The sequence below is a fragment of the Rhinopithecus roxellana genome, chromosome 11 (assembly GCF_007565055.1).
Source record: "Rhinopithecus roxellana isolate Shanxi Qingling chromosome 11, ASM756505v1, whole genome shotgun sequence".
In the NCBI taxonomy this organism is placed as follows: domain Eukaryota; kingdom Metazoa; phylum Chordata; class Mammalia; order Primates; family Cercopithecidae; genus Rhinopithecus; species Rhinopithecus roxellana.
In genome coordinates, this window is record NC_044559.1 from 40,507,594 (window position 1) to 40,534,734 (window position 27,141).

Genomic DNA, 27,141 nt, shown 5'->3' on the forward strand with positions numbered 1-27,141 from the left:
CTGCTGCTAAGGGTGTTGAAAGCAAGTGGCTCTCCAGGCTGTTGAGACAGAGGAATGTGCAAACATTTGACCCTGTCTGGGTGGTTTGGAGATCTTTCCCAGGGTCCTCAACCCCTACCACTGCCACCAACCAGAGCCAGTGCTACTGATGCGGGGGCGCCTCTCAGCCGAACTCTGTCACCTTGTCTGCAGGTGACACATCCACCCCGCAGGGGATGAGACAAGTCGATGGCCATGCTGCCACACAGTACCAACTAAACCCCACCCCATCCTGCACACACATACACTGAAGGCATGAGCACCGAGGAGCACACACAAGTACAAACACACACACACAAGTGCACACACACTTGCTGACACATACAGGTGCACACACACACACACACGCTCGTGGAAGCTCTCCAAAGCCAGGTTACCCCACATAGCTGGATGAGCCTAGAGGCCTTTTATGTGCCCTTATTCAGGACCACAGACATCAATTGAGTACCTACTGTGTACCTGGCACTGTGCTGGGTGCTGGGGGATACCAAGGTGAACAAGAACCCAGTCCTGGCTTTCATGGAGTTTATACAAGAAAAACAGTAACCTGCATACACTTAGAGGGGAGCTGGGAGGGCTGTCCTGGGACCAAGCCCTGGGTTAGGTGCTGGGGAGAGGCCCTGGTGGGCAGAGCAAGCTTGGTTGCCACTCTCTTGGAGCTGCCCAGGAGTCAGATCTGACAGTGGGTGGGGTCTTGGTTGGTGACCCTGACCCTGAGGGAATGGCCATCTTGGCTCCCAATGTTGGCTTTCAGGTTTGGCAGGACACAGCCTCTGACGTGCACCACCTGCCGCAGTCCCCTCCCTTCCCCAGGCCCCGAGTGCCTGTGCTAGATTACTCAGCGTGGCCACTTTCTAAAGGAAAGAAGCTACCTGCAGGCAGTTTCAGAACCTGCCCTGATGGCCTAAGATCCATAGAGATCCACGGCATCCCAGGGCTCAACCTGGCGCCTGGCCCACAGCGGGTGACCAGTAAATTCCGCTGCATGCATAAAAAACTCCCAGTGGCTTTGCTAGTCCAAGACCAGATCCAGAGCTGCAGTTCTGAGGGGCTGCGGCCCCACCCTTCCCCCAACCACCTACCACCCCTGATTCCCAGCCCCTCCCTGCACCTCGTTAAGTCTTCATCTGTTCTCAGCTTAAGGTCACTTCTTCAGAGAGACCCCTCTACCCTCGCAGTCCCCCCGAACTCATTCATGATGACATACCTCTGGGATTGTTTATTTCATGTTTGCTATTCGCTGTTTGTGTCCCACATACAATGCCAACCCTTTGCTCCCAGCTGTATGCCAGGACCTAGAACAGTACCCAACACATGGCAGGTGCCCAACAAGTGTTGGCAGGACCAACCAGGTTCCCACAACGCTCAGTAGAATGGCAGGACCTCTGGCCAGACGTGCTGCGTCTGCATGGGTTGAGAGCCCTGTTTGCTTACATTTCCAAAGCTGGATACAGCTTTGCCTCCGTGCTTGAAGATCGGGATTATAATGTGTTCATCCTGTTGTTCCATCTGCGCCAGGTCTGTCCACGAGTACCTGAGGGGAGAACCATTCCACGAATATCTGGACAGCATGTATTTTGACCGCTTTCTCCAGTGGAAGTGGTTGGAAAGGTGAGTCCACAGCACCCCATACAGATCAGGGAGGCAGAGGGTACACATTTTTCATCTGAGAATTCATATAAAAATCAGTTACCTCCCATGGGCTCATGGTTAAAACAAAATTAACCCAACTCCCCCTGTGAATTAAGTTGTGTATTCTAGAAGTGCCGTATGCTTATTCAAGTGCACAGACACACACAAACGTAAACGGCATCTTGTTCTTACTTTTTTTGCTTCACTGTCTTTGGGACTCTTTCTCTGCTAGCAAATAAACAGCTGCCATATTCCTTGGAGTAGTTGCACATCCTTGATTTAATCCAGTGCCCTGTTGATCGATACTGAGGTAGTTCTCCATTTTTCTGTGTGCAGCCCTCCCTAAGGAATAAGTAGCTTTGTACATAAATCTTTAAGTACTTCTGCAAGTACATCCAGAGAAATTCCTAGCAGAGGAATTTCTGGGTCAGAAGGCACCTGATTTTAAACTGTGAGTGCTGTTAAGCTGCCATCCAAAACAGCTGCCCCTGACCTCCAGTGCAACAGTGCCTGAGTGCCTGCTCCTCAACTTCACCAACACTGTTCTCGTGTTTTCCTACCCAGTGAGCGAGCAGTGCAGCTTCCTTGTTGCTTATTTTCTTGTCTCTCTAATAATGGGGGAGACCAAGCATCTTTTCCTGTGTGCTTGCCGCTTTACTCTCTTCAAAGTACTCGTCCATATGTGGCTGTGACTTGGGCAGTTGTGTCCCCGCTGTGACAGATGAGGAAGCAGAACATAGGACCTGACTTAGCTCATCACCCAGGAAGCCAGCAGTGCTGCCAACGAGGCCGTGGCCTCGAGCCCCCAGCACAGTGCTCTGCCACCTTCACTGGCCCAGGATTTGCAGAGTGGGGCGATACCTGTGTAAAATACATGCTGGGCCGAGCTGGCAGACGAGGGTGGGAGCCTCCCCTCCCACAGCCCAGAGGCCTGGCACGCACAGCCATCTGGGGGCATCTGGTGAGAAAGGAGCCATCCACTGCTGTCTGCCAGCCCCACAGCTGGCTGCATCCCCCGTAGACACTCAGGCAGCTGCAGGCCAGGAGCCCCTCTGAGCCCCATTCACAGCCCTTCCCTGCCTGCTTCCAGAAACCCAGCAGAAAGCCCTGGGCTCTGCAGCCATGGACGGCTGCTTTCTCTCCACCTGACTAGTGGGGATGACAGCGTGACCAGAGATGGCCTCCTTAATGGTCGCTGTCCACCCTGCACAGGCACATCATGGCTCCAGGAGAGCTTGAGAGGCAAAGGATTGGCCTAGACATCTACTGGAGGCACCAGAGCCCCCAGCCTGGGTCCGAGTCCCGCCTCTGCCTCTTCCCAAGGAGGGGCCTCAGAAAGGGTCACTCACGTCTCCACACCTCAGTGTCCTCATTTGTAAAATGGGGATGATTGTGCCTGCATTGTGGGCTTGGGCTGAGGGGGAGATAAGATAAGCACAATACCTGCTAGAACAAGGCAGGTGTTCCGCAAAGCTCAGCCATTTGACCACAGGAAGTAAACTGCTGAATGCAGTTGTTGCGTCCATCACCACCATCATCACCATCACTACCATCATCAGCATCACTGCTGTTATCAATGTCCCACCGCCATCAGCAGCATCACCGCCATCAACAGCATCACCACCTTCATCAACATCACCACCATCATCAGCATCACCGCCTTCATCGACATCACCATCATCAGCATCACCGCCTTCATCGACATCACCACCATCATCAGCATCACCACCTTCATCAACATCACCACCATCATCAGCATCACCGCCTTCATCGACATCACCACCATCATCAGCATCATCGCCTTCATCGACATCACCACCATCATCAGCATCACCGCCTTCATCGACATCACCACCGTCATCAGCATCACCACCTTCATCAACATCACCACCATCGTCAGCATCATCACCATCATCAGTATCACCACCATTAACAGCATCACCGCCATCATCAGTATCACTGCCATCATCAGCATCACTGCTGTCATCAGCATCACCGCCATCAACAGCATCACCGCCATCAACAGCATCACCGCCATCATCAGTATCACCGCCATCATCAGCATCACTGCTATCATCAGCATCACTGCTGTTATCAATATCACACTGCCATCAACAGCATTACCACCATCATCAGTATCACCACCATCATCAGCATCACCACCATCATCAGCATCACCACCATCAGCATCACTGCCAACAACAGCATCACCGCCATCAACAGCATCACCACCATCATCAGCATCACTGCCATCAACAGTATCACCGCCATCATCAGCATCACCTCCATCATTAGCATCATCGCCATCATCAGCATCACCTCCATCATCAGCATCACCTCCATCATTAGCATCATCACCATCATCAGCATCATCACCATCATCAGCATCACCGCCATCATCAGCATCACTGCTGTTATCAGTATCCCACTGTCATCAACAGCATTACCACTATCATTAGTATCACCGCCATTGTCAGCGTCACTGCCATCAACGGCATCACCGCCATCAACAGCATCACCACCATCATCAGCATCACCGCCATCATCAGCATCACTGCCATTAGCCCCACTTCACCAGGTCTGACATTGGGAGGCACAACCAACTCTTGCTGGAGGGTCAGTCCTGATTCTGACAATTACAGGGCAATCTAGTGGAACTGTGTTCACCATGCCCACGCCCCGTTCTGGAGCCCTGGGCTGTGCAACACACAACCCCAATCTGTGCGTACCTTCCCAGAGTGGCAGTGTGGGGTCAGGATACACAGCATGGGCTGCCTAGACCCCAACTCCAGCCCACCACTACCAGCCAGGGCCTTGGGCAACTCATTTCACATCTTGAAGCCTCTGTGTTCTCATCTGCAGAATGGGGATAATAATGATACTTGCTCCCTGAGCTGGTGTGAGGATTATACAAGCCCCCATGCACTCTTGGAGCAGTAGGTATTGTTACTATAGAGATCCCCAGAGCAGGGTACGTCCTTTATTCCTAGGAATTCAAATAATGACATCTGACACAACACCAGTTTACAAAGAGCCCTCCACTGGATGTAAGGCCTTCTCATGATAATTTTCCTCAGAGGAGTTAGAGCAGCCTTGGGCCACTCAGCAAGGGCCTGGCAAGGCTGGAACCTAAACCCAGAGTCCCCCTCCCAAGTCCTTGGCCCTTGGTCCACCCAGCACTCCAGTTCCCATAGCGGCCTTTGTCGGTGGTCACTGGCTTTCCTTTTTCTTATCTGCACCAAGCACATGAAATGGAGAAATTGTCCTTTTTAATCTGTGGCCTGATTGCAAAGAAGTTAAGAGTTCACCCTTTTGAAGGCATTAAGTTTTTGGAGCCTGCGGGTCAGGACCCTGGCCTAGGAATGAATGTCCTACATAATGGATAGCGCCCTGCACAAGATCCTGCCCTGTTCGTGTTGCACTGCTGAAATAGTCAAGGGATTTTTTTCCTCCCAAGGTTAACCAAGAAATTCCTGGGAACTTGCATTCCACTCATTTCCCCCAACAGAGGAGTTCTGTGGAGATGCCGACCAACCATTTCTCCTCCATGCGTCGTAAACTGTTAGGCGGGTAGCCTTCATGTGGTTTCAGGGGCGGCTGCAGGGAAGGCTTCCCAGGGCCACATGGTAAAGGCAGGCGTGTGGCAGGTCTTCCCTTTGGCTGCCCAGCTGCTCATGTGAGGAAGAGCGGGAGACCTGCAGAGGGGCAGCTCTGTGCTTCGGTGAGGATTGGGCCCTGCGTCCTGAGGAAGCACTGTTGAAGGGAGAAGTGAGCCATGGCATGCAAATTCAAGACAGAGTGCCAGAGAGTACCCTGGCTTTTCGGGGCCATCCTGAGTGCGGCTGTAGTGCCGCAGATGTGATTTCCAGGAAAGACTCATTCGTTCAAGAGCTGCTGGGTGACTGAAGGCTCCCTGGTCATCCTCAGCTGACCTAGTTCTTTGGCCCTGTTCAGCCTCTAGCCAACCGCTGCCTTGGTCAGGACTTTTGAGGAGTTTAGGGGCAGTGCTCAAAAATAGTCCTGGAGAGCCAAGAGCCAATTTTCACGTTTTAAGCTGATTATTTGTAGCCAAACAGACCAGCAATGCAAACCACAAGCCCTCTGCACCAGGATGTCCTTTATGGCAACTAGATGGGACCATGTCTTTGTTTAGTCCAAAAAGTGCCATCATGCCTCATAATCAGAAGTTTTGTCTGATTCAATGTCATAAATGGCTTTGGCTCATTAAAACGAGGAGTCGGAAGACGCAAGGCGATCATTACTTCCAGTCCGATCTTGGCAGGCAGGATCTTCTCATGTTCCTCATCTATGTGGGAAATATAATAAAGGGTCCTCAGTGGTGGAAAGGTTGGGAACCAATGGTAAAGATCCCCAGGACATGATTTGAAGATCAGCAGCCTCTGCCCCCTCCTGAGGCCAGGTCTCCTGGGCCAGCAGCAGGAGTGCCCACAGGAAGGAATAGGCTGTGCCCAGGACAGGAAGCACTGCCATCCTGCTGGGCAGGCTGAGATGCACAGGTGTAGGGAGGGCTGTGACCTTCTCTGTGTCCTCTGTGGGCCGCTGGTCCTCTGTGGCGCCTGGCCCCCACCCCTCCCTGCACAGAAGGCACAGCTTACTTCTGAGTTTCACCACATGATTTGCAGAGAGAGGAGAACCACGTGGAAAGTGTGGTCAAGCACCTCTGTGCTCACATTTTTCAAGCCTTCTGAGCAAGCGAGGCCTGTGCATCCCCCAGCTTGCAGGGGGCAGGGCGCTGGGGGCTGGGGGCCGGGGGGCTTGGGATTTGAACACTCAGCTTCAGACTAAGTCCTTGAAGGTCCAGTCTCCAGCATTGATTCCTGGGGGGTCCCTGGGGCTGCTGTGGGGCTCCCGGAATTACACCCCACCCCAGCTGCTCTCAATGTGCCGCTGTTTCCTGTGGATTCTGAGTCTTGGCACCGTGAGACCAGTGTGCAGTGTGGGACTCTTCTTTCTTCCAGGCAACCGGTGACCAAAAACACTTTCAGGCAGTACCGAGTGCTAGGAAAAGGGGGCTTCGGGGAGGTGAGTGAACATTCACGTTTTTAATTGAAAGTTCTTATATTCAAGTCACCTTTCCTGTCCCTTCTGGATCGACCTAAAGGGTCGGCGCAGGGCTCCCCCGGGGATGCCAGCGGCTCAGTGTGGGCCCCGGGGGCAGTGAGGGTGGGGGAGAGTCAGTGGCCTTGGGGCTATCAGGTGTGTCTAAGGTGGAAGGAGGGTGTGGAGCTGGGCAGGTGAGACAGAGGGGCTCTCTCGCCAGCCTCGGGCAGGGTCCAGCCTGCAGGGGCCAAATGGGCCGCCCTGGTCGTGTGTGGGGAGGAGATGTGAGGGCATGAGGAGGCTGGGCAGCCTTGGCTGCTCAGTGCCTGGATGACGCTGTCATGCAAGATTCGAGATTCCGTTGTACATTATCCGATCTTCGATCTTCCCAGCACGCGAGGCAAGACTTGTTATTCCCATTTTAGAGATCAGGAAGCTGAGGTCCAGAATGATTAGGTGACCCAGCCAAAGGCACGCAGAAAATGTGGCACAGAACTAAGATTTGAGCCCAAATGCTTTGGTTCCCACTTACCTGGATTATAAAGTCAGGGTTCTTGAGGATCTCCTATCACCTACTCCCAAAACAAACTTCTCTACTGGCAGCCGCTAGAAGAAAATTCAGTTGCCCTGGGAATGGGACAGTACTTGGGGCCCCAGTCAGTTATCTAAGCCTTGGTGTGAGTGGCTCATTCTGCCCCTTCCAGGACTGGGAATCCTTGAAGGGGAGGAGGAGGGAGGGCAAGGGCCCAGGACAGCCGTGGATCCCAGGCCAGGCATCATGGGGTCCTGGGAGCCTGGAGCACCCATGAAGCCAGGCAGGGCCGGCTCTGACCCCATCCATTCTCCACCTGGGAGCCCTGTGGTCCCGGCCCTGGAGGAGCTAGAGACAGGCCTCCAGTGTTCCTGCCACCCTGGTTTCTTTCTTGCACTGTAGGTCTGTGCCTGCCAGGTTCGGGCCACAGGGAAAATGTACGCCTGCAAGCGCTTGGAGAAGAAGAGGATCAAAAAGAGGAAAGGGGAGTCCATGGCCCTCAACGAGAAGCAGATCCTCGAGAAGGTCAACAGTCAGTTTGTGGTGAGTGAGCATCTGGGCCCAGGGACCGGCTCGCCCTTCTGTGGACTGGGGTTTCCCTCCCTCCGGAAGGGTGTGGTCCTCTAATGCGGCAGGTCCCCACCCCAGGGAAGGGGAGTGCCAGTGACAGGGCTGAGCTACAGAAAGGCAGCAAGACATTCCTCCATCACAAGGCCTCTTGTGGTCGATTGTGGCTGGTTTTGTCCCATCCCTAGAGCCAGCCAGTGCCTGCCTCCCTGCTGTGTGTGAGACTGACGCCTCTGTTCTCCTGGACCACTTTGTAAACTCCTCAGTGGACAAAAGCAAGTTCACCTGGGCCCAGCCTGGGAGCTGTGGATTCCACAGACCCTCTAGGTTGGTGCCATCATGTTGGGGACCTTAGTACCAGCATCCTGGAATGGCACTATCAAGTCTGTGTACGCTGTGTTAGTCAGTCTAGGCTGGGCCCTGCTGCAGTAACAAATTTGCCCCAAACCCTAAGTAGCTGAATACAGCAGAGGTTCATCTGTCACTCACCTGAAGTCCAATCAGATTGGGCCAACCACCTCCCTCTAACAGCTGCCCCGTCTGGAGCCTTGAAAGTGAGTGCTAGGGGTTCCACACAGAGACTTCCCACTGCCTCTACTGGACAGATGTTCCTCAATTTCACCCACAGTCTGCCAGCCAGAACCAGTCAGCACAGAGACAAGTTAGTTTCAGGGGAGGCTGGGAAATGTGAAGTGCATGGATATTTGGTCAGCTCTAATACCTTCTGCTACATGCTGTTATAAAAAATAAAGCTGGGTGCAGTGGTACGTGCCTGTAGTCCCAGCTACTCAGAAGGCTGAGGCAGGAGGAATGCTTGAACCCAGGACTTTGAGGCTACAGTGAGCCATGATCATACCACTGCACCCCAGCCTGGGTGACACAGCAAGACCTCATCTCTAAGAATAAATACATGCATACATTAAAAATAATATATACACAAGGTAAAAATTTAAACAGCACAGAAGGATACACAATAAAACGAAAAGCTTCCCTCTTTGATTAATCACTCCAGACATGTTTTATTCATGTACAGGCTCTATTATTTTTAGCCAATGGGATCTTCTGTACCTCTTATGGAGGAAGTTTTTCCCTTACATTGTAGATCTTTTTCTCCATCCAGACCTCTAATTCATACCCCTTTTAAAGTTGGGCATCATTCTCCTGAAGAGATAAAGCATAATCCGTATAGTCAGTCCCCATGGATGGAAATTGTTTTCCATCTTTAAACCACTAGAGGGCCAGGCACGGTGGCTCACACCTATAATCCTAGCACTTTGGAAGGTCGAGACAGACAGATCACTTGAGGTCAGGAGTTCCAGACCAACCTGGCCAACATGGCAAAACCCCATCTCTACTAAAAATACAAAAATTACCTGGGCATGGTGGTGGGCGCCTGTAATTCCAGCTACTTGGGAGGCTGAGGCATGAGAATCACTTGAACCTGAGAGGCAGAGATTGCAGTGAGCTGAGATGGTGCCACCACACTCCAGCATGAGCGACAGAGTGAGACTTCGTAAAACAAACAAACAAACAAAAAAACACTACAGACCAGTGGCAGTCCAAGAGGATGGAAGTTTGCATCTTGGTATCTTATCCCAGGCCACCCTCAGCTGCCAGCCTTGTCTGGGGTGCAGGTGTGGGCAGTGCCATGGTATGTGAAGATGAGGCGGATGAGGCTAACTCCAGCCATCATTTCAGCCACGGGCCTCCTTGAGTCCAGAACCTTCCTCCCCACCGCCAGCCCCTTCAGCAGGAAGCCCTGGATGCTGCCTGGGGAGCCTTGTCTCTGAAGGGATGGTGCTGGCTCTGGCCGGGGATGGTGCTGGTGGGTCCTGCTCGGGGAACAGGATCGTGTGACTCACAAAGCTGGGCGGCACGTCTTAGCAGCCTTCAGTCACGATGGCTGCACCTTCTTTAACTGTGCCCCATCCACGGCCCCTGGCAGGGAGTTCCTACAGTGTCACCTCCTGGAGCCCTTTCTCAGTGATCACCTGGGCAGATGTGGGAGGAAGGTGGCAGCTGTAGCCATTGCAGCAGAAGCACGGTCCCCATGAACTCAGTCATCCTTAGCTGTCATTTTGTCTCCTTTCCTCAAAAATAGCTGATGTTGATGCACCAGTTTTATGGCGCAGCCAGTTCCTAGCCTGGCCCTCAATGGCCGAGTTTCATGTGTGCCACCTCCCTACATGGAGAAGGATTACCTTCTGGCATAATTTGCCCCTCCCACACCACCATGGCCTTGCTTCAGAAAGCCCTGGGTGTCTGGACTCCACCAGCAGAGGACTAGACCCCTCTCTCTTGGTGGCCCCTTGCCAGGTGGACCAGTGTATTAGTCCATTTTCACACTGCTGATGAAGACATACCTGAGACCAAGCAATTTCCAAAAGAAAGAGGTTTGAAGGACTTACAGTTCCACGTGGCTGGGGAGGCCTCACAATCATGGTGGAATGCAAAAGGCACTTCTTACATGGCGGTGGCAAGAGAAGAATGAGAACCAAGTGAGAGTGGTTTCCCCTTATAAAACCATCAGATCTCGTGAGACTTATACACTACCATGAGAACAGTATGGGAGAAACTGCCCACAATTCAATTATCTCCCACTGGGCCCCTCCCACAACACATGGGAATTATGGGAGTACAATTCAAGATGAGATTTGGGTGGGGACACAGCCAAACCATATCATTCCACCCCTGGCCACTTCCAAATCTCATGACCTCACATTTCAAAACCAGTCATGCCTTCCCAACAGTCCCCCAAAATCTTAACTCATTTCAGCATTAACTCAAAAGTCCATACACAGTCCACAGTCTCACCTGAGACAAGGCAAGTCCTTTCCACCTACAAGCCTGTAAAATCAAAAGCAAGTTAGTTACTTCCTATATACAATAGGGATACAGGCATTGGGTAAACACAGCTGTTCCAAATGGATGGAATTGGCCAAAACAAAGGGGCTACAGGCCCCATGCAAGTCCAAAATCCAGCAGAGCAGTCAAATCTTAAAGCTCTGAAATGATCTCCTTTGACTCCATGTCTCACATCCAGATCATGCTGATGCAAGAGGTGGGTTCCCATGGTCTTGGGCAACTCCATCCCTGTGACTTTGCAGGGTACTATCTCCCTCCTGGCTGCTTTCATGGGCTGGCATTGAGTGTCTGCAGGTTTTCCAGGCAAACGGTGCAAGCTGTCAGTGGATCTACCATTCTGGGGTCTGGAGGACAGTGGCCCCCTTCTGACAGCTCCAATAGTCCGTGCCACAGTAGGGACTCCATGTGGGGGCTCTGACCCCACATTTCCCTTCTGCACTGCCATAGCAGAGGGTCTCCATGAGGGCCCCGCCCCTGCAGCAAACTTCTGCCTGAGCATCCAGGTGTTTGCACACATCTTCTGAAGTCTAGGCAGATGTTCCCAAACCTCAATTCTTGACTTCTGTGCACTCGCAGGCTCAACACTACATGGAAGCTGCCAAGGCTTGGGGCTTCCACCATGGCTCGAGCTCTAGATTGGCCCATTTCAGCCACAGATGGAGCAGCTGGGATGCAGGGCACCGGGCACCAAGTCCCTCAGCTGCACACAGCATGGGGACCCCACACCCAGCCTGCAAAACCACTTTTTCCTCCTAGGCCTCTGGGCCTGTGATGGGAGGGGCTGCTGTGAAGACCTCTGACATGCCCTGGAAACATTTTCCCCATGGTCTTGGGGATTAACATTCAGCTCCTTGTTACTTATGCAAATTTAGTCAGCCAGCCTGAGTTTCTCCTCAGAAAATGGGATTTTGTTTTCTATTGCGTTGTCAGGCTGCAAACTTTCCAAACCTTTATGTCCTCCTTCCCTTATAAAACTGAATGTCTTTAACAGCACCTATGTCACCCCTTGAATGCTTTGTTGCTTATAAATTTCTCTGTGAGATACTCTAAATCATCTCTCTCAAGTTCAAAGTTTCACAAATCTATAGGGCAGGGGCAAAATGCCATCAGTTTCTTTGCTAAAACATAACAAGAGTCACCTTTGCTCCAGTTCCCAACAAGTTCCTCATTTCCATCTGAGACCACCTCAGCATGGACTTTATTATCCATATCACTCTCAGCATTTTGGGCAAAGCCATTCAACAAGTCTCTAGAAAGTTCCAAACTTTCTCACATTTTCCTATCTTCTGAGCCCGTCAAACTGTTCCAACCCCTACCTGTTACCAGTTCCAAAGTCGTGTCTACGTTTTTGGGTATTTTTTTCAGTACTGCCTCACTCTACTGGTACCAATTTACTCTGTTAGTCCGTTTTCACACTGCTGATAAAGACATACCCGAGACTGGGCAATTTATAAAAGAAAGAGGTTTAAAGGACTTACAGTTCCACGTGACTGGGGAGGCCCCACAATCATGGCAGAAGGCAAAAGGCACTTCTTACGTGGCGATAGCAAGAGAAGAATGAGAACCAAGTGAAAGGGGTTTCCCCTTATAAAACCATCAGATCTGTGAGACATATTCACTACCACAAGAACAGTATGGGAGAAACTGCCCCCATGATTCCGTTATCTCCCACCAGGTCCCTCCCACAACACATGGGAATTATGGGAGTACAATTTGAGATGAGATTTGGGTGGGGACACAGAGCCAAACCACATCAACCAGGCACATCCTGCATGCAAGAGAAAGCCTTTACCAGGCTGTGTTCCACTTCCCAAAGCCCCACTGCCCCTCCAGCTCACCCTCACTTGGCCCTGTGATAATGGCTTCCACAGCTAGAAGGGCAGGTGAGCCCTGCTTTTCTGACTAGCCAACAAGGCACCATCCAGTCTTCTCCAGCTGATGCACACATATGCTTCTGTGGAGGGAGCACAGACGCCATCCTGTTGGATTCACTGGGAGGTCGGGGTGCCAGCCTGCCCTACCCACCTTAGCCTTCTCACCTTGAGCCACTGAATGGGAGGAGCTGGTGTGAGCCCCTTATCAGCCAAAGAGGCCGTAGGCAGGGTCACTGCAGAGGCCATCTGGGTGCAGGGGAGCAGGGTGAGGCTCCTTTGTTCCCTCCCACCCCAGTTCCCAGGATCCTGAGGAGGGAAGCGGAAGTGAGTGGCCATTTTCATGACCTCTCCATGGCACTGTTCTTGCACTCCCAGGTCAACCTCGCCTATGCCTACGAGACCAAGGATGCACTGTGCTTGGTCCTGACCATCATGAATGGGGGCGACCTAAAGTTCCACATCTACAACATGGGCAACCCCGGCTTCGAGGAGGAGCGGGCCTTGTTTTATGCGGCAGAGATCCTCTGCGGCTTAGAGGACCTCCACCGCGAGAACACCGTCTACCGGTGAGTGGAGGGCACTAAGGCCTTCCAAGTCTAAGTCCAAGAGGGTGGGGCCAGCACCTCCGCACCCTCGGGCAGGTGGTCGCCATCTCCCTGGGAATCAGCCCTGGTCACACCAGGGGAGGGGGCAGAGTCACCACCCTCTGGCTAGTGTTCTCCAGCCTCCAAAGTTTAGGGAAGTCAAGCAAGTGAAATGATGTTCTCGAAACTGACTGTTCCTTCAAGTCAAGGAGAATGGGCCGTGACCACTGCTCCCTCCCATTGCCTCCATCCCAGCACCCGGGGAAGGTCAGAAGGGGCCTGGTGGCCGCTATCTGGGATCAGCCCTGGGAAGACTTGGGTGGGGTCACTGCCCACAAGCAGAATAGAGTGGCCCATTGTCCCATTCCACACTGTCCTCAGCTTGCTCTGGTCTTCACCTCCTCTCCCCCCGACCCCAATCTTATAGGGACCTAGACATTGTAGGGCCGGGGGTCCAGATTCCACTCACAAAGAGCAGTGCCCTTCAGATTTTTCTCCCAGTCCTTCTGAAAGAATTTTGAAAATCTCTGTGACACTGCATTTTAAGTAGACATTTGAAATATTCCATCGTATTGAAATAGTGGCAATTTTTAATATATTGAAATTGAGCAGTTACATTACCCTCTTCAAGGGATCCAGTGGAATCTCTAGTTGCTGTCGTGAATTGATTTGCACCTGCATTTATCCAAAAAATGCACAGAAAGCTCTTTAGTGATGAGGAATTTTCTATCATTTCCTTCACTCTCTCCATCCCCCCAGAATGTTAATAATATTTTTTGCCTGAAAGTCTTTCATTGATGAGCGTACATCTCTGAAACAAATATATGGATACATATAAGAGTTTTTGAAATTCCATTTGACCATAAGGCCCTAAAACAAATATATGGATACATACAAGTTTTTTTGAAATTCCCTTTGACCATAAGCCTCTAAGTGTTAAAACAACTTCTCTGGCCAGGTATGGTGGTTCATACCTGTAATCCCAGCACTTTGTGAGGCTGAGGCAGGCAGATCACCTGAGGTCAGAAGTTCGAGACCAGCCTGGCCAACATGGTGAAACCCTGTCTCTATTAAAAATACAAAAAGTAGCTGGATGTGGTGGCACATGCCTGTAGTCCTAGCTACTTGGGAGGCTGAGGCTAAAGAATCGCTTTAACCTGGAGATTGCAGTGAGTCAGGATCACTGCACTCCAGCCTGGGTGACAGAGCAAGACTCTGTCTCAAAATAAAATAAAATAACTTTTCCTTTTTTTTTTTTTTTTTTTGAGATGGAGTCTTGCTCTGTCACCCAGGCTGGAGTGCAGTGGTGCGATCTCACTGCAAGCTCTGCCTCCTGGGTTCACGCCATTCTCCTGCCTCAGCCTCCCGAGTAGCTGGGACTACAGGTGCCCACCACCATGCCCAGCTAATTGTTTGTATTTTTAGTAGAGACGGGGTTTCACCGTGTTAGCCAGGATGGTCTCGATCTCCTGACCTCGCGATCCACCCTCCTTGGCCTCCCAAAGTGCTGGAATTACAGGCATGAGCCACTGCACCCAGCCAAGTAGATCTCATTTCTAATCAGTCCTTTGGAACTGGGGGTTTTGACATCTGGAGTGGGTCACTATAGTCATACTCGGGAGGGGAGGAAGCTGCTTTTCTTCTGTAACTTGGGAGAAGAGTTATTGAGAAGGGGGAGGTGGGAGGGAGATCCCAAAAGATGCCAGGACAGAGCATCCTGATGCAAAGAAATCCAAACCCCTAAAACTTCAGACAGGAGGGAACCTCCTGCTTGATTCTGGCAGACCCCAACACACAGCCCAGTCTGAAGACCTTTACAATGGAGCTCATCTTGGGACCAGGAAGGTTTTGAAAACAAGAAAGAATGGTCTTGATGACATGCCCTTCCCCCCATACCATCCCCCCATTTATGTTTCTATTTTGTTTTCATTCAAGTGAAGAGTCGGAAAATTTTCCCTAAGGGTTGGACAAAGAATTCTCTACTTGATTGCCTTTTATTTAAAAAGAAAAAAGAAAGCCCTCCAAGTTCCAGCTTCTCTTCTTCCAGGGGCAAAAAGAACCACAGTGCCTCCTCCCTGACTGTGACCACTTGCCACGGCCTCTCTCTGGGCTCAGTTCTGACCAGTGCCCACTAGTGAGCTGCCATGCTAGCCTGGTGGCAGCCGGCTTGTTGAGATGATGGCTCCTGCCCTTATTTGGAATCGTTAACACATCAAAAGAATGCCGTTTAAATAACAACAGCAACAAAAGTATTTTGTGATAAATAAGGATATACAAACACCAATTATCATTTGATGAGGCTCACTGGCTGGATTTGGGTACATTAACCACTCTGCTTGAGGACAGCTGCCATCAGTTAAATAAACAAAGCTGAGTGGTTGAGAACTGGAGCCTCCATCCAGATCCTGTGTAGTGTTTGCCCCATGGCTTAATGAGTTGCACACACTCCTGTTGGCTGTTCTTTTACCCATAGAGAAGACTTTTTCCTATAAAACCAGCTCCTCTGCTGGCTCTCCCCTCATCCTGGGAATGCAGAGGCTCCCCTTCTTGTGAGCAAGATTCCATCATCAAGAGAAGAGACATTAGGGACAGGATAAGGCAGCCACACCTACACCGTGCCCTATGGCTGTGCTTTCTCCAGCGCTGTAGTGTAGCTGGAGTTGGGGAATGTGCCAGTCTCCTGCAGGCCCCATCCCAAAGCGGGTCTTTTTCCTGTACCCCCACCTTCTCCCCTTCGATCCTCTCTTCCCAATTATGCAGCTCCCTTCACTCCAGGCCCTGTTCTGCCTTCAGGGCTTCCTGAGACCTGCAGGGTCTTGACAGCCTTGGAGGGGCTCTGTTACCCCACCAGAAGTATCCTCAGCCCTAGAGTCATTGATGTGTGAACAGGGGCCATGACTGGCCTTTTCCTAACTTTCCCAGTCACCCTCCAGGGTTGGAAAATGCCTGTGGTAAACAGCAGTGTTGCTTTAAATTACTGGAAGGAGAGAAATGAGCTGAAGATCATTTTGACTCAGACCAGACAGCCTGAGCCACAAGGTGGGAAGGAAACACCCTGTGGCCACTTAGGCCTGGTTAGCCTGAGGGGTCAGCCAGGTGCCAGTGCATCCTACCTGCCCAGAATGCCCACACTCTGATGCTTGTTTTTCCTTTCAGAGATCTGAAACCTGAAAACATCCTGTTAGATGATTATGGTAAGTCTTTTCCTACTCGATAGCTGAGGCAAGCATCGCAACCCAGAGAAAGCAAAGGGCCTCCCAGGGATTCTCAGAGAGAGCTGGGGAGACTGACCACAGGCCCCACTCCCACTGCTCAGTGCTGGGTACCTGGAGAAGAGAGAAAGCTGTGAGCATGGACAGAGCTCCTGCTTGGTGAACAGGCAGTGTTCAGAGAGACATAGAAATTCAGAGTTTTTTTAATTCCCTTTGATCATAAGGCTCTAAGTGTTAAAATAACTTCTGGCCGGGCGCAGTCTCTACAGCACACTGAGCAAGGAGTCCAGAATTTCAGAGACACTGGGCAAATACTTAACTTCCACTAAGTTCTCCACCTTTCATCTTGTTTGCGAAATGGAAACAAAGCATCCTGCCCTGCCCTGCCCACCCAGAGGGAAGAGGGTTGTGGCAAGGCTCCTACACGACAGCTTGAGAGGGAGTTGCTTGTCAGTCTAGCCAGCTGTGAATGTTTTAGGCATTATGCTTGTGCATTACCATCTTTATTTTCTCTTGGCTGTGGGCACTGAATAGCAAGAACAACCACAGTAACCTTCATAGCTGTGTAGCCTCACACCTGGAAAATAGTTCCTACACCTTTTTTTTTTTTTTTTTTTTTTTTTTTGAGACAGAGTCTCACTCTGTTGCTTAGGCTGGAGTGCAATGGCATGACCCCAGCTCATTGCAACCTCTGCCTCCCAGGTTCAAGTGATTCTCTTGCCTCAGCCTCCCAAGTAGCTGGGATTACAGGCATGCACGACCACACCTGGCTAGTTTTTGTATTATTATTATTATTATTATTATTATTATTATTATTATTATTTTGAGATGTAGTTTTACTCTTGTTGCCCAGGCTGGAGTGCAATGGCGTGATCTCAACGCAGTGCAACCTCCACCTCCCCAGTTCAAGCTATTCTGCTGCCTCAGTCTCCCAAGTAGCTGGGATTACAGGCATGTGCCACCATGCCCGGCTAATTTTTATATTTTTAGTAGAAAGGGGGTTTTGCCATGTTGACCAGGCTGGTCTCAAACTCCTGACCTCAAATGATCTGCCCGCCTCAGCCTCCCTAAGTGCTGGATTACAGGCGTGAGCCACTGTGCCTGGGTGATTTCCACACCTTTGATCTGACTAGATCTTCCCACCTGCACAGAGAAGGTCAAGACAGCATCTCTGTGCCCATTTTACAGATGACAAAACTGAGCCTCAGGGGAGCCATCCTGCCAGAGTCACCCAGCAGCATCAGTGGGGAGCCGAGGGCAGAAACTGGGTCTTTTGCCAGCAGGCCCCACACCCTGGCAGTCCCCAGTAGAGGGAGGGGAGAAACTAGGTCGCTGATGACCTGAAGACAGGTCTGCATGGGCTACTGCCCTGTGGAGGGGCGGTCGGAGGGCCCAGGCCTGCCGCTGTCTCTGGATGAGCCCAGTGCCTCCCTTGGTCTCAGAACAAAGCCCACACTGCTCTTCTGCTGTCCCGACTATCAGCCCCCACCGAGCCAGGGAGTCCATGAAGCTACAGCCTGATGGGGTCTCAACACTGGCCCTTGCTGACATCTAGGCTGGAGGGGTGGGGATGGGGCCCTGCTGCCTGTAGGCAGGGAAGGGAAGGGGATGTGCTCCTTCCTGCGGGGGTAAGTTGTGGCTGTGACCCTGCCCAGGTGGGCCGTGGGAGGGACAAAGGCCGAAGTGGAGCTCAGCTCGGCGTCTCCCGCTCTCGGGGTCAGTGCTGGGCTGTGAGCTCAGATTCATCTCCAGGCTCTGCCGGGTCAGACCAGACATTTTCCCTTCTCGTTTCTCTAAAGTGAAAAACAACCAACCTCCGGAGACCAGCAAGACAGGCCTGGGAGCTGCTTCCCAAATTGTTTTATAAATTTTTCCCCTTAAGCAAATTGTTGCAGAATGCCAAAAGGACCTCACATTTTTCCCATGAAGTAATCCCAGAACAAGCCAAGATTCTCTGTGACCTCAGCCTTCCAAGAAGCCCGTTCGGCCTTTGACTAGGCGGGTCGGTCAACGTCCAGCCGGGTCCAGGCGTCCTATTGCATCTTTATGTTCCACTCCTGAAGAGTGGGCGTTTTCCTGTGTCCTCCACACCTGCACTCTCCCAAGGGGCTTGTGGTCACCCTGAGATGGCAGATTGGGGTCCCTGTTGTCCCTGGACAGATGAGAGTGCCGAGAGCCCGTGTGCCTTGCCCACGGGCGCACAGCAAGGCCCGGCGCCCACGCAGCTGTCCCGGGAACGCACTGACCCTGCTGTCCCCCTCAGGCCACATTAGGATCTCAGACCTGGGCTTGGCTGTGAAGATCCCCGACGGAGACCTGATCCGCGGCCGGGTGGGCACCGTTGGCTACATGGGTGAGTGCTGGGCTGCCTCTGTCAACGCACCCCGATACCCACTGGGGCCGCCCCTGCTCACTGCCAGCTGAGCCCCCAGAGCCTGCCCGCAGAGCCGCTTGCCTCTGTGCACTGCTGGTCACACGCAGAGTCACAGTCTCTGCGGGGCTGCTGGGGGCGGCCTTAGCCACGGGGAGGGGGAGCACAGAGGCCCCAGATGTGATGACTGCTCTGAGCTCTCTGCACTCCCAGGTCCCAGCCCCACCTGTGTCCAAAGCCAAGCCACTCTTAGGGGTCGGGGCCTCGCACACAGCGCTGCTAGGGGAGGCCACATTGAAGCAGAGGTCTAGGAGGAGAGACCCTTGAGAGGAAGGAGGTGATTCAGAAGAGCCCCCAAATGAGAGGCGCGCACAGCTGCTGCGTCACCAAGCATGATTCCAGTAGAGAGCAGCCTTGGGTTCCTGACGCCTTTCCTTAGTCTGCTCTGAGACCAGAGTCCTGGGGGTTGCAGGGAAGAGACCTAGAGTTAAGTCCTGTGCCCTAGAATCCCCCATCCAATTTGGGGCACGCCCTGGGCTTCCTCCTGTGCATTTCACATGCCTACCCTCCTTCCCCTGAGAGGCAGGGGCCCCAGAGAGCTCCAAGGACCAGGCACGCTGCCACCCTCTGGTCAGGCTGGTGCCAACAGCAGCTGCATGGGAGGTGTACTTTGTGCTAGAGGGCCCTTTTCAGATTGTATGACATTTGGCAACCTGTGGGGTGTGTGTCTGTGTGTATGTGAGTGTGTGTGTGCCCACGTGAATGCTGATTGACGAATGATAGGGATGTAGGCGGGTGGATGGATGGATGGATGGATGGACGGACGGATGGGATAGATGATGGATGGGTGGATGACAGATCTGCCTACCTGTGTGTGCATTTGCCTGGGTCTCCTTTTGCAGGGTGTTCCATGCATCTGTCTGCCCAGGCTTTCGTGTGCAAACCAGCACGTGTGTGGATGCGTTTCCCTCCAGACATACGTGCTGATGATGCAGAACTATCTTTTTTGTATTTCTATGGTGAATCTGTAATTCGCTTTATCAAAGTGGTAGACAAGACATAGCAAGAGATGGTTTGAATTACAGATAAATTTAAGATCATCTTTAATTTGGGTAGATACACCTTTATTCATTGAAGCAAATATACCAATAGCACCTGCTCTGTGCCAGGTGTCATACGTGTTACAGTAGTGAATAAAGTAGCTCATGTTCTAGGCGAGGGGACATCAAGAGTGCAGGACACCCCCATCCACAGTGGTCAGAGTTCTAAAGCTACAGTCAGAGTCCTTCGCGGGCACAGAGGAGAGTCATCAGGGCAGGCTCCCTGGAGAAGGTGGTATTCACCACAGTTGGCGGGGTAGGAGTTGGTGGCAGCCACTGTCCCAGCCATGAACCTCCAGGCCTTCTGTGAACAGCGCCACCAGCTGTCTCCCCACTCCTCACTCCTCTCTCCTCTCCTCTGCCCCCAGCTCCAGAGGTCCTGAACAACCAGAGGTACGGCCTGAGCCCCGACTACTGGGGCCTGGGCTGCCTCATCTATGAGATGATCGAGGGCCAGTCGCCATTCCGTGGCCGCAAGGAGAAGGTGAAGCGGGAGGAGGTGGACCGCCGGGTCCTGGAGACCGAAGAGGTGTACTCCCGCAAGTTCTCCGAGGAGGCCGAGTCCATCTGCAAGATGGTGAGTTCCTGGTGGCCAGATGCCACCCTCAAGCTGGGGGCTCCCCTCCCTGGGCCTGGCCCCAGTCTGTCCCCAAAACAGCAAACAGGCTGAAGGGACAGGGATCTGAGCATGCTAGGGTGTGGTGGGGGGTGCAGCCCACCAAGCTAGAGCTGAGGGCACTCCTTGCTGCGGACTGGGGTGGTCAGTGGAGGCTTCCAGGAGAAAGTCTGGGTGGGGCAGGGACACCCAGGAAGCAAGGGAAGGGGGGTGAGGGGAACAGTGTGGAACACCCTCACATCCAGCCTGTGGGGGTCTGCACAGGGCGGAGAAGCGGTGGTCTGAGCTGGTGCTCTAGACACAAAGCAACCTTGAGTCAAGCCCCTGCCCCTGCCCTTGGGCCTCCTGCTCCCTCCACCTCTGGATCCCAAGGTGTTGGTTTAAGACGAAGAGCTGCAGGGGGTAGGGGTGATGATTTCAGTCTTTAAACATCTTATAACAAAGTTTTCCACCACTAGATGGACTGCTGGTCACGCCAGCCTGGCTCCTGCGTGGCAGGGTCTAGAAATAGTGAGGTCTGACCCACTCAAAGGCAGGGCATGGTGGGAGTGATGATTACATAAGCTGGGTGGGTGGGGCCAGATGTGGGGACTGGAAGCCAGATAAAGGAGTGACAGGAGCCATTGGAAGTGGGGGATATGGGAGTGGAGTCTGCCCGTGCCCGCCCTGCCCCTGGGCCCCCCGACACCGGCCCTCAGGCCCTTTCCTGGGAACCAGGACTAGTGGCTTTTTGGGGAGATGGCTACTTCCTGCTCCTGCCTGGCTCTCAGCCCCCAAGTCCAGCCGTGCCCCCTTGGGGCCCTCCTCCTCATGGTCCCCAGCACAGCTGTGCTGGCACACCCACTGCAAGCAGCTGCCCTCTAATGCCACCCTTACAGGGACAGGAAGGGCCAGAGCACCCAGCTCCACACTTGCCAGCCAGACTTCCTCTTCTTTCCCTGGAGCCCCATGTACCCGGAGCCACAGATGGGCAGGCCGGGTCTGGGAGGGGGGAACCACACTTCCCACCCCTCTACATCTGCAGGGACTTTGGGGCAGGTTCAGCGTGTGCGTTGACAACCCAGGCAACTCCCAGAGTTTAGGAAGCAGCAGGCCCGGGAGTTGATTAAAAGTTGCAGTGCTTCTGCTCAGGAAGACCTGAGGCTGCGCTGCGAGCGGCCCCAGGAGGGTCTGGCTCAGCTCCTCACCCCAGAGGCCCCTCTCCTGCAGCCAAACACCTCTGCTCGGCCCCTTCCTATCACCAGCCTCATCCTCACATCACAGAGCTGTGGGAAGAAGGCCTGTGTGTACAGCAGACCCATACCCTAACCCCACAGCTGTTGGCCCGCTGTGAGCTGGGACCTCAGGGAAAGCCACATCGTCATCGCAGCCAGGGCTAGGGTGGGGGAACCAGAGGAGCAGTGCACCACTGGTCGAGTACATGGAAACGTGGGTGCGAGCCATACTTGGCTGTCTCATTGGGAGATATCTGTCAGGTGCGACAAAACTAGACAAGGGAAAGAAGACAGGGTCAGACAGCCGTGGGCAGAGCATCACCAAATGTCCCAGGTCAAGGCCAGGCAATCAGAGAAGCAGGTCTTGAGAGATCTCAGCAGGGATATGGGACATACTAAGAGGATGACGAGGTGGAAAGGGCCCCAGTCTCACCCCCGGACCCCAGTCACCCACCTTGGCCCTGGCTTTGGAGCTGGGATCTCCCGCGGCACCCTGGACCAGGGCGCTGCTGTCCCTCTGCTGCCCCCTGGTGGACACTGAGAGAAAGCCTGCTGCTCCCAGAGGACCTGTCTGGTGGGTACAAAACCACTGTCCTCTGGAAGCCTCTGGCCTTGCTGCGGCTTCCCTTACAAATGATCTTGGGTCTTGGGAGTCTGGTCTTAGGCCTCCTTCATGCCCTTGACTGCAGCATCTCTGGCATCCAGACCTACCTTGTCCCCTCCAGCTGGCGGCAGCTCAGGACACTGCAGAGCCTGACTTGCCAGGAGAGCTCACAGGCCCCGGGTTCACAGGGCTATTTCTAGGCTCTGGTGGCTCCCGCCCAGCCTACCCAAAAGGGCCCCTCCACAATCAGCAAGGAAGCTGGTCTCTGGCCCCCAGGTCTGTCCCCCATTCTACCTTAGCAGCCACAGAAGCCGCTCCCCCTCCTCTGGAGCCCAGAAATTCACACATCTCACTTCTTTTTCCCCTGAGCCCAGTCCATGGGCCCAGACCTCAGCCTCCATCTTCCCCAAGCCTCCGCTCAGTCCCAGCACTGGGCCTTAGTCCCCCTCCAGCTCCCTCTTGCCCTTCAGCCATCTTGGTCTCACTTGTCCTTCCAGCCCATCTGTACTCCTCTTCCAGGAAGCCCACTCTGCCTGCCCCACCCATCCCAGCTCACACCTTCTCTTCCTCTTACTTCTCCTGGTGTCCACCTGATAGCATGGTTGCAAACTCCTTACCTGACGACATGGCTGCAAACCATTGACCGGATGCCAGGGTTTCAAACGGCAACATGTAGGTGGGTGTTTGGTTCAGCCTGCACAGGGTGTTTCAAAAGAAGTAAATGGTAGGTTCATTGCCAAGATTTAAAAATGTGGAGATTTCATATAATAACCTGGATTGGCCGGGCGCGGTGGCTCAAGCCTGTAATCCCAGCACTTTGGGAGGCCGAGACGGGCGGATCACGAGGTCAGGAGATCGAGACCATCCTGGCTAACACGGTGAAACCCCGTCTCTACTAAAAATGCAAAAAAAAACTAGCCGGGCGAAGTGGCGGGCGCCTGTAGTCCCAGCTACTCGGGAGGCTGAGGCAGGAGAATGGCGTAAACCCGGGAGGCGGAGCTTGCAGTGAGCTGAGATCCGGCCACTGCACTCCAGCCCCGGGGACAGAGTGAGACTCTGCCTCAAAAAAAAAAAAAAAAAAAAAAAAAAAAAAAAAAAAAAAAACCTGGATTTTCTGGCTTCTCTTGAAAAGCAGAAGCCTCAGGCCCTGGTTGCTGTCCCACCTGGCAGGAGCTGACACATAGCCTGGCCCGGCTCACCTAGCCCACCCCTCGCCTTTCTCGCCCTCGCCTTTCTCGCCCTCGTTTGTGCCACCTTCCTGGCCAGCCACTGCAGCCTCTGCAGAAGACTTGCCTCTGAGGGACTACTTAGAACAGTGCAGCACCTGGGCCCAGCCCAGCCCAATGCTTGAGCTTTGTTAAACAGTGAACCCCCCAGAGAGAGAAACAGAGGCATGAGCACCAGACCCTGAGCTGCCAGCCTGGTGGCCCATGGGGGCATTAGAGGGTGACGCTGTGAGCGACTGAGCTCTCTGCTTAGTCCTTTCAAGGGTGGAACCTGGTGCCGGCCCTGATACCACCTTCGATTCCTTTGTTTGGGGGGCAGCCCCCTCCAGACCCTGAGACCCAGGAGGCCGATCTGGCTACTCACTCTCCCCAGCATCCCCAGCCAGCGCAGCGCCTGCCCCACAGCAGCCGGCAGGAAGTGTACGTGGGATGAATATGAGCAAAGCGCACGGGGCACTGGGAAAAACAAGGCTGCGCCCCTCCCCCCATGCAGGCTGCTCCTCCAGATTTTAGCCACAAAGCAGACATTTAGTAGACACCAACTGCATACAGGTGCAGCACTCAGTGGGGCAGAGGAGAAGAGAGAATCACAAGGCTGGGGCGCTGGGAGTGCGGGTCAGGGGCCGGGGCCCTGCAGTCATGTGGCCGGCCACGGCCAGCTGAGGCCCCCTGCGTGGGTCCAGCCCTCTGGCCTCATTCATAGCCACATCCCATCTCACCCAGGTGTCTGCTCCCAAAGCCTCTTCCTCTCCTGGTAACCCTCCTGCCTCTTGGTTCTGATGAAGACACTCCCCTACCTCAGCCATCGCTGGCTCCTTCTACCTCCCGATGAAAATCCTACCACCTGACCCGGCCTTCAGGATCCTCCATCATCTCCCCCAACCCGCCCCTCTCCCTGGCCGGTCTCTGATCCGCCATCATCTCCCCCGACCAGCCCCTCCCCCTGGCCCATCTCCGCACCCTCCCCCTGCTGTCTAAGTCAGACGTGTTTTGGATATTCCCCAGACACCCTGCACGCCCTGCCACTCTGCTTTGCTGGCGCAGTTCCTTCTACCTGTGTACCCCTCCCCATACCCACATCTTGAAAGCCTATCTGTCCTACAAGACTCAACTCAAATACCCCTTCCCCATGCAGCTCCCTGACCTCCAGCTGGCAGCCAGCCATGCCTCCTGGCCCCGGGGTGCCCGACCTGTATCACCTTGATGTGTCCTCTGAGCATGATTAGCCCCCCATGAGTCTGAGCACTCCTAGAGGCCAAGTCCCTCGGCCGTGTCTTCTCTCTGCCAGGAAGGGGCTCGCACCCAGGAGGTGCAAGTCTGCAAATTAGCTGAGTATGTGAACAAAAGAGAGCTATCGACGCAGTCCTTGCCTTTTGTTGCTTACCCTACACAGAAGAGGTGACATTGACTCGACACCCATTAATGAGTGCCCACCATAACCCAGGAACGAGGTCTGTAGTCCTGGGAGAAACACAAGATTCCTGCTCCCCTGGCCCATCAGGCATCTAGTCAGGCTGTGAAGGTGTGAGCACAGATGCATGCCAAGACTCAGAGGCAGCCCTGAAGCGAGACCTTTGCAGGATGGGGCAGCATGTCTTGGGTGCCTGTGCATGGCACAGACACTGTGGAGGCAGGAGGTTCAGGCAGGAGGAGAGGCCCAGTGGCTTCATGGGGCTCTCTCTGTTTCAGCTGCTCACCAAAGATGCAAAGCAGAGGCTGGGCTGCCAGGAGGAGGGGGCTGCAGAGGTCAAGAGACACCCCTTCTTCAGGAACATGAACTTCAAGCGCTTAGAAGCCGGGATGTTGGACCCTCCCTTCGTTCCAGACGTGAGTAGCACCCCCCAGCCCCCAGCAGCTCCCTTCGCAGGGTACCCAGGGCTGCCCCCCAATGCTGCTTCACAGTGAGCTGGTGTAGAATGTGGGGCACATCGTGTCTTTGTGGGGACCAAAGAGTCCCCTCCCAGCCACTCCTTGCCTAAGCTGCAGATGAACTTCACGCCAGGCAGTGCAGAAGAGGCATGGGCTGGGGAGCCCACACTGGCTTCCAAAGACTTGGGCACTTTCCCGGGTCTGGGAGTCCGGGACAGATTCCTTCTAAGCATTCGTTTCCTCCCTGACCAATGAAGCCAGTAACACTCACGCCTCCCGCCTGCCTGGGAGATTTGAGGGTGAAATGAGAACTGAACGGGGAATGCTTCCAAGAGCATTGAGGGCCACCACGTTCAGTTCAGCGTGCATGTGTTGAGCACCTACTGCAGACGCCAGGTTCTGGGCCAGGCAGGAACAAAAGAGGCCCCTCCCCCAGCAGCTTACATTGCAAGGAGTCGTGTCTTCCCAGGAGGTCCCCAGGTCCACCAGTCGGTGTGTGAGGCAAGATTCCAGCTGAGGTAGAACTGTCCTTGAAAGTCCCCTGCACGGTCAATAAATCATGAGCTCTCAGCTGGATCAGAGGCCCAAGAGAGGCAGACCAGGCAGAGGCTGGGTAATCTGTGTGGGATACGAGCTGTGAATTCGGGGCCTGCTCTGTGTGAAGTCAGGGAGTCAGAAGCCAGGAAGGCCTGCTGTGTCTCAGCTCCTGCCACGCTCCCACAGATGACCCCTTGCTGGCAGTGGGGGCTGGGCCGGGGCTGTGGAGGCCATGGGAGCAGTGGTGTGCTGCAGGCGAATTACCGCATCTCTGGAGAGCTCATATGCACATCTCTTCCCAATTCCGTGTCCAGTGGCTTTGCGTCGGCAGCTTACAGTAGATCCCAGTGGTGGCATCTGCACAGCAGCAATTTGCAAATGCTACAAATCAGGGCCTCTGCATCCCCCTCCCGCAGAACCAGTGGTTATCACTTACCAGTACCGCGCTGAGTGGAGACGGGTGGGGACCGTCCTTGGAACTCTGGCACTCCCTGTAGGTGGGGTTCCCCTGGTCTTCTGGGACAGCAGCGGGCTTGGGAAGCTGCTGGGTGCAGATCAGTATCCATGGCAACCACACCACAGCCCCTGTCCGGCCAGGGGGGGTGTGATGGGTAATCAGGGAATGCTTTTTGGAGAAACACGGGGGCCACTGAGAATGTAAAGAGTAGGGCCAGGCATGGTGGCTCATGCCTGTAATCCCAGCACTTGGGAAGGTTGAGGCAGTCGGATGACCTGAGGTTAGGAGTTCGAGACCAGCCTGACCAACATGGTGAAACCCCATCTCTACTAAAATACGAAAATTAACCGGGCGTGGTGGCACGCACATATAATCCCAGCTACTCGGGAGGCTGAGGCAGGAGAATCGCTTGAACCCAGGAGGCAGAGGTTGCAGTGAGCTGAGATTGTACCACTGCACTCCAGCCTGGGCAATAGAGCGAGACTCCATCTCAAAAAAAAATAGCGAAAGTCACTGAATGCTGCAAACTCAATCTCCAGATGAGCTTGAGCAGGTAGGGGGAGAATGGTAATCACAGCATTGCTCTCGACCCTGGCTGCCTGGGGAACCGCAGGGGGAGCATGAGCAACACTCGCCTTGGACCCAGCGCCCAGGGAGGCTGGGGTAAGACTTTGGCTTTGGGAGTTCTGAAACCTCCCCAGCTGATTCTAGTGTGCAGCCAGGGTTGAGAGTCACTATTAGGAGAAGTGCCACGCGCAGGGGGTGTGTTGTTTATTTGTTG

The 27,141-nt window shown here is 53.6% G+C and overlaps 1 protein-coding gene across 3 annotated transcripts in view; it reads left to right on the plus strand.

The window, feature by feature from the left end:
- The window catches only part of GRK5 (G protein-coupled receptor kinase 5), a 251,480-nt gene that overhangs the window by 218,753 nt on the left and 5,586 nt on the right, over positions 1-27,141 (plus strand). For all 3 annotated transcript variants that reach the window (XM_010375976.2, XM_030940373.1, XM_030940374.1), the window contains 8 exons: positions 1,558-1,650; positions 6,651-6,714; positions 7,667-7,807; positions 12,946-13,136; positions 16,311-16,348; positions 18,630-18,719; positions 20,206-20,414; positions 25,187-25,324. In XM_010375976.2, the coding sequence (XP_010374278.1) occupies positions 1,558-1,650; positions 6,651-6,714; positions 7,667-7,807; positions 12,946-13,136; positions 16,311-16,348; positions 18,630-18,719; positions 20,206-20,414; positions 25,187-25,324 (964 nt within the window). The remainder of the gene's footprint in view (positions 1-1,557; positions 1,651-6,650; positions 6,715-7,666; positions 7,808-12,945; positions 13,137-16,310; positions 16,349-18,629; positions 18,720-20,205; positions 20,415-25,186; positions 25,325-27,141) is intronic.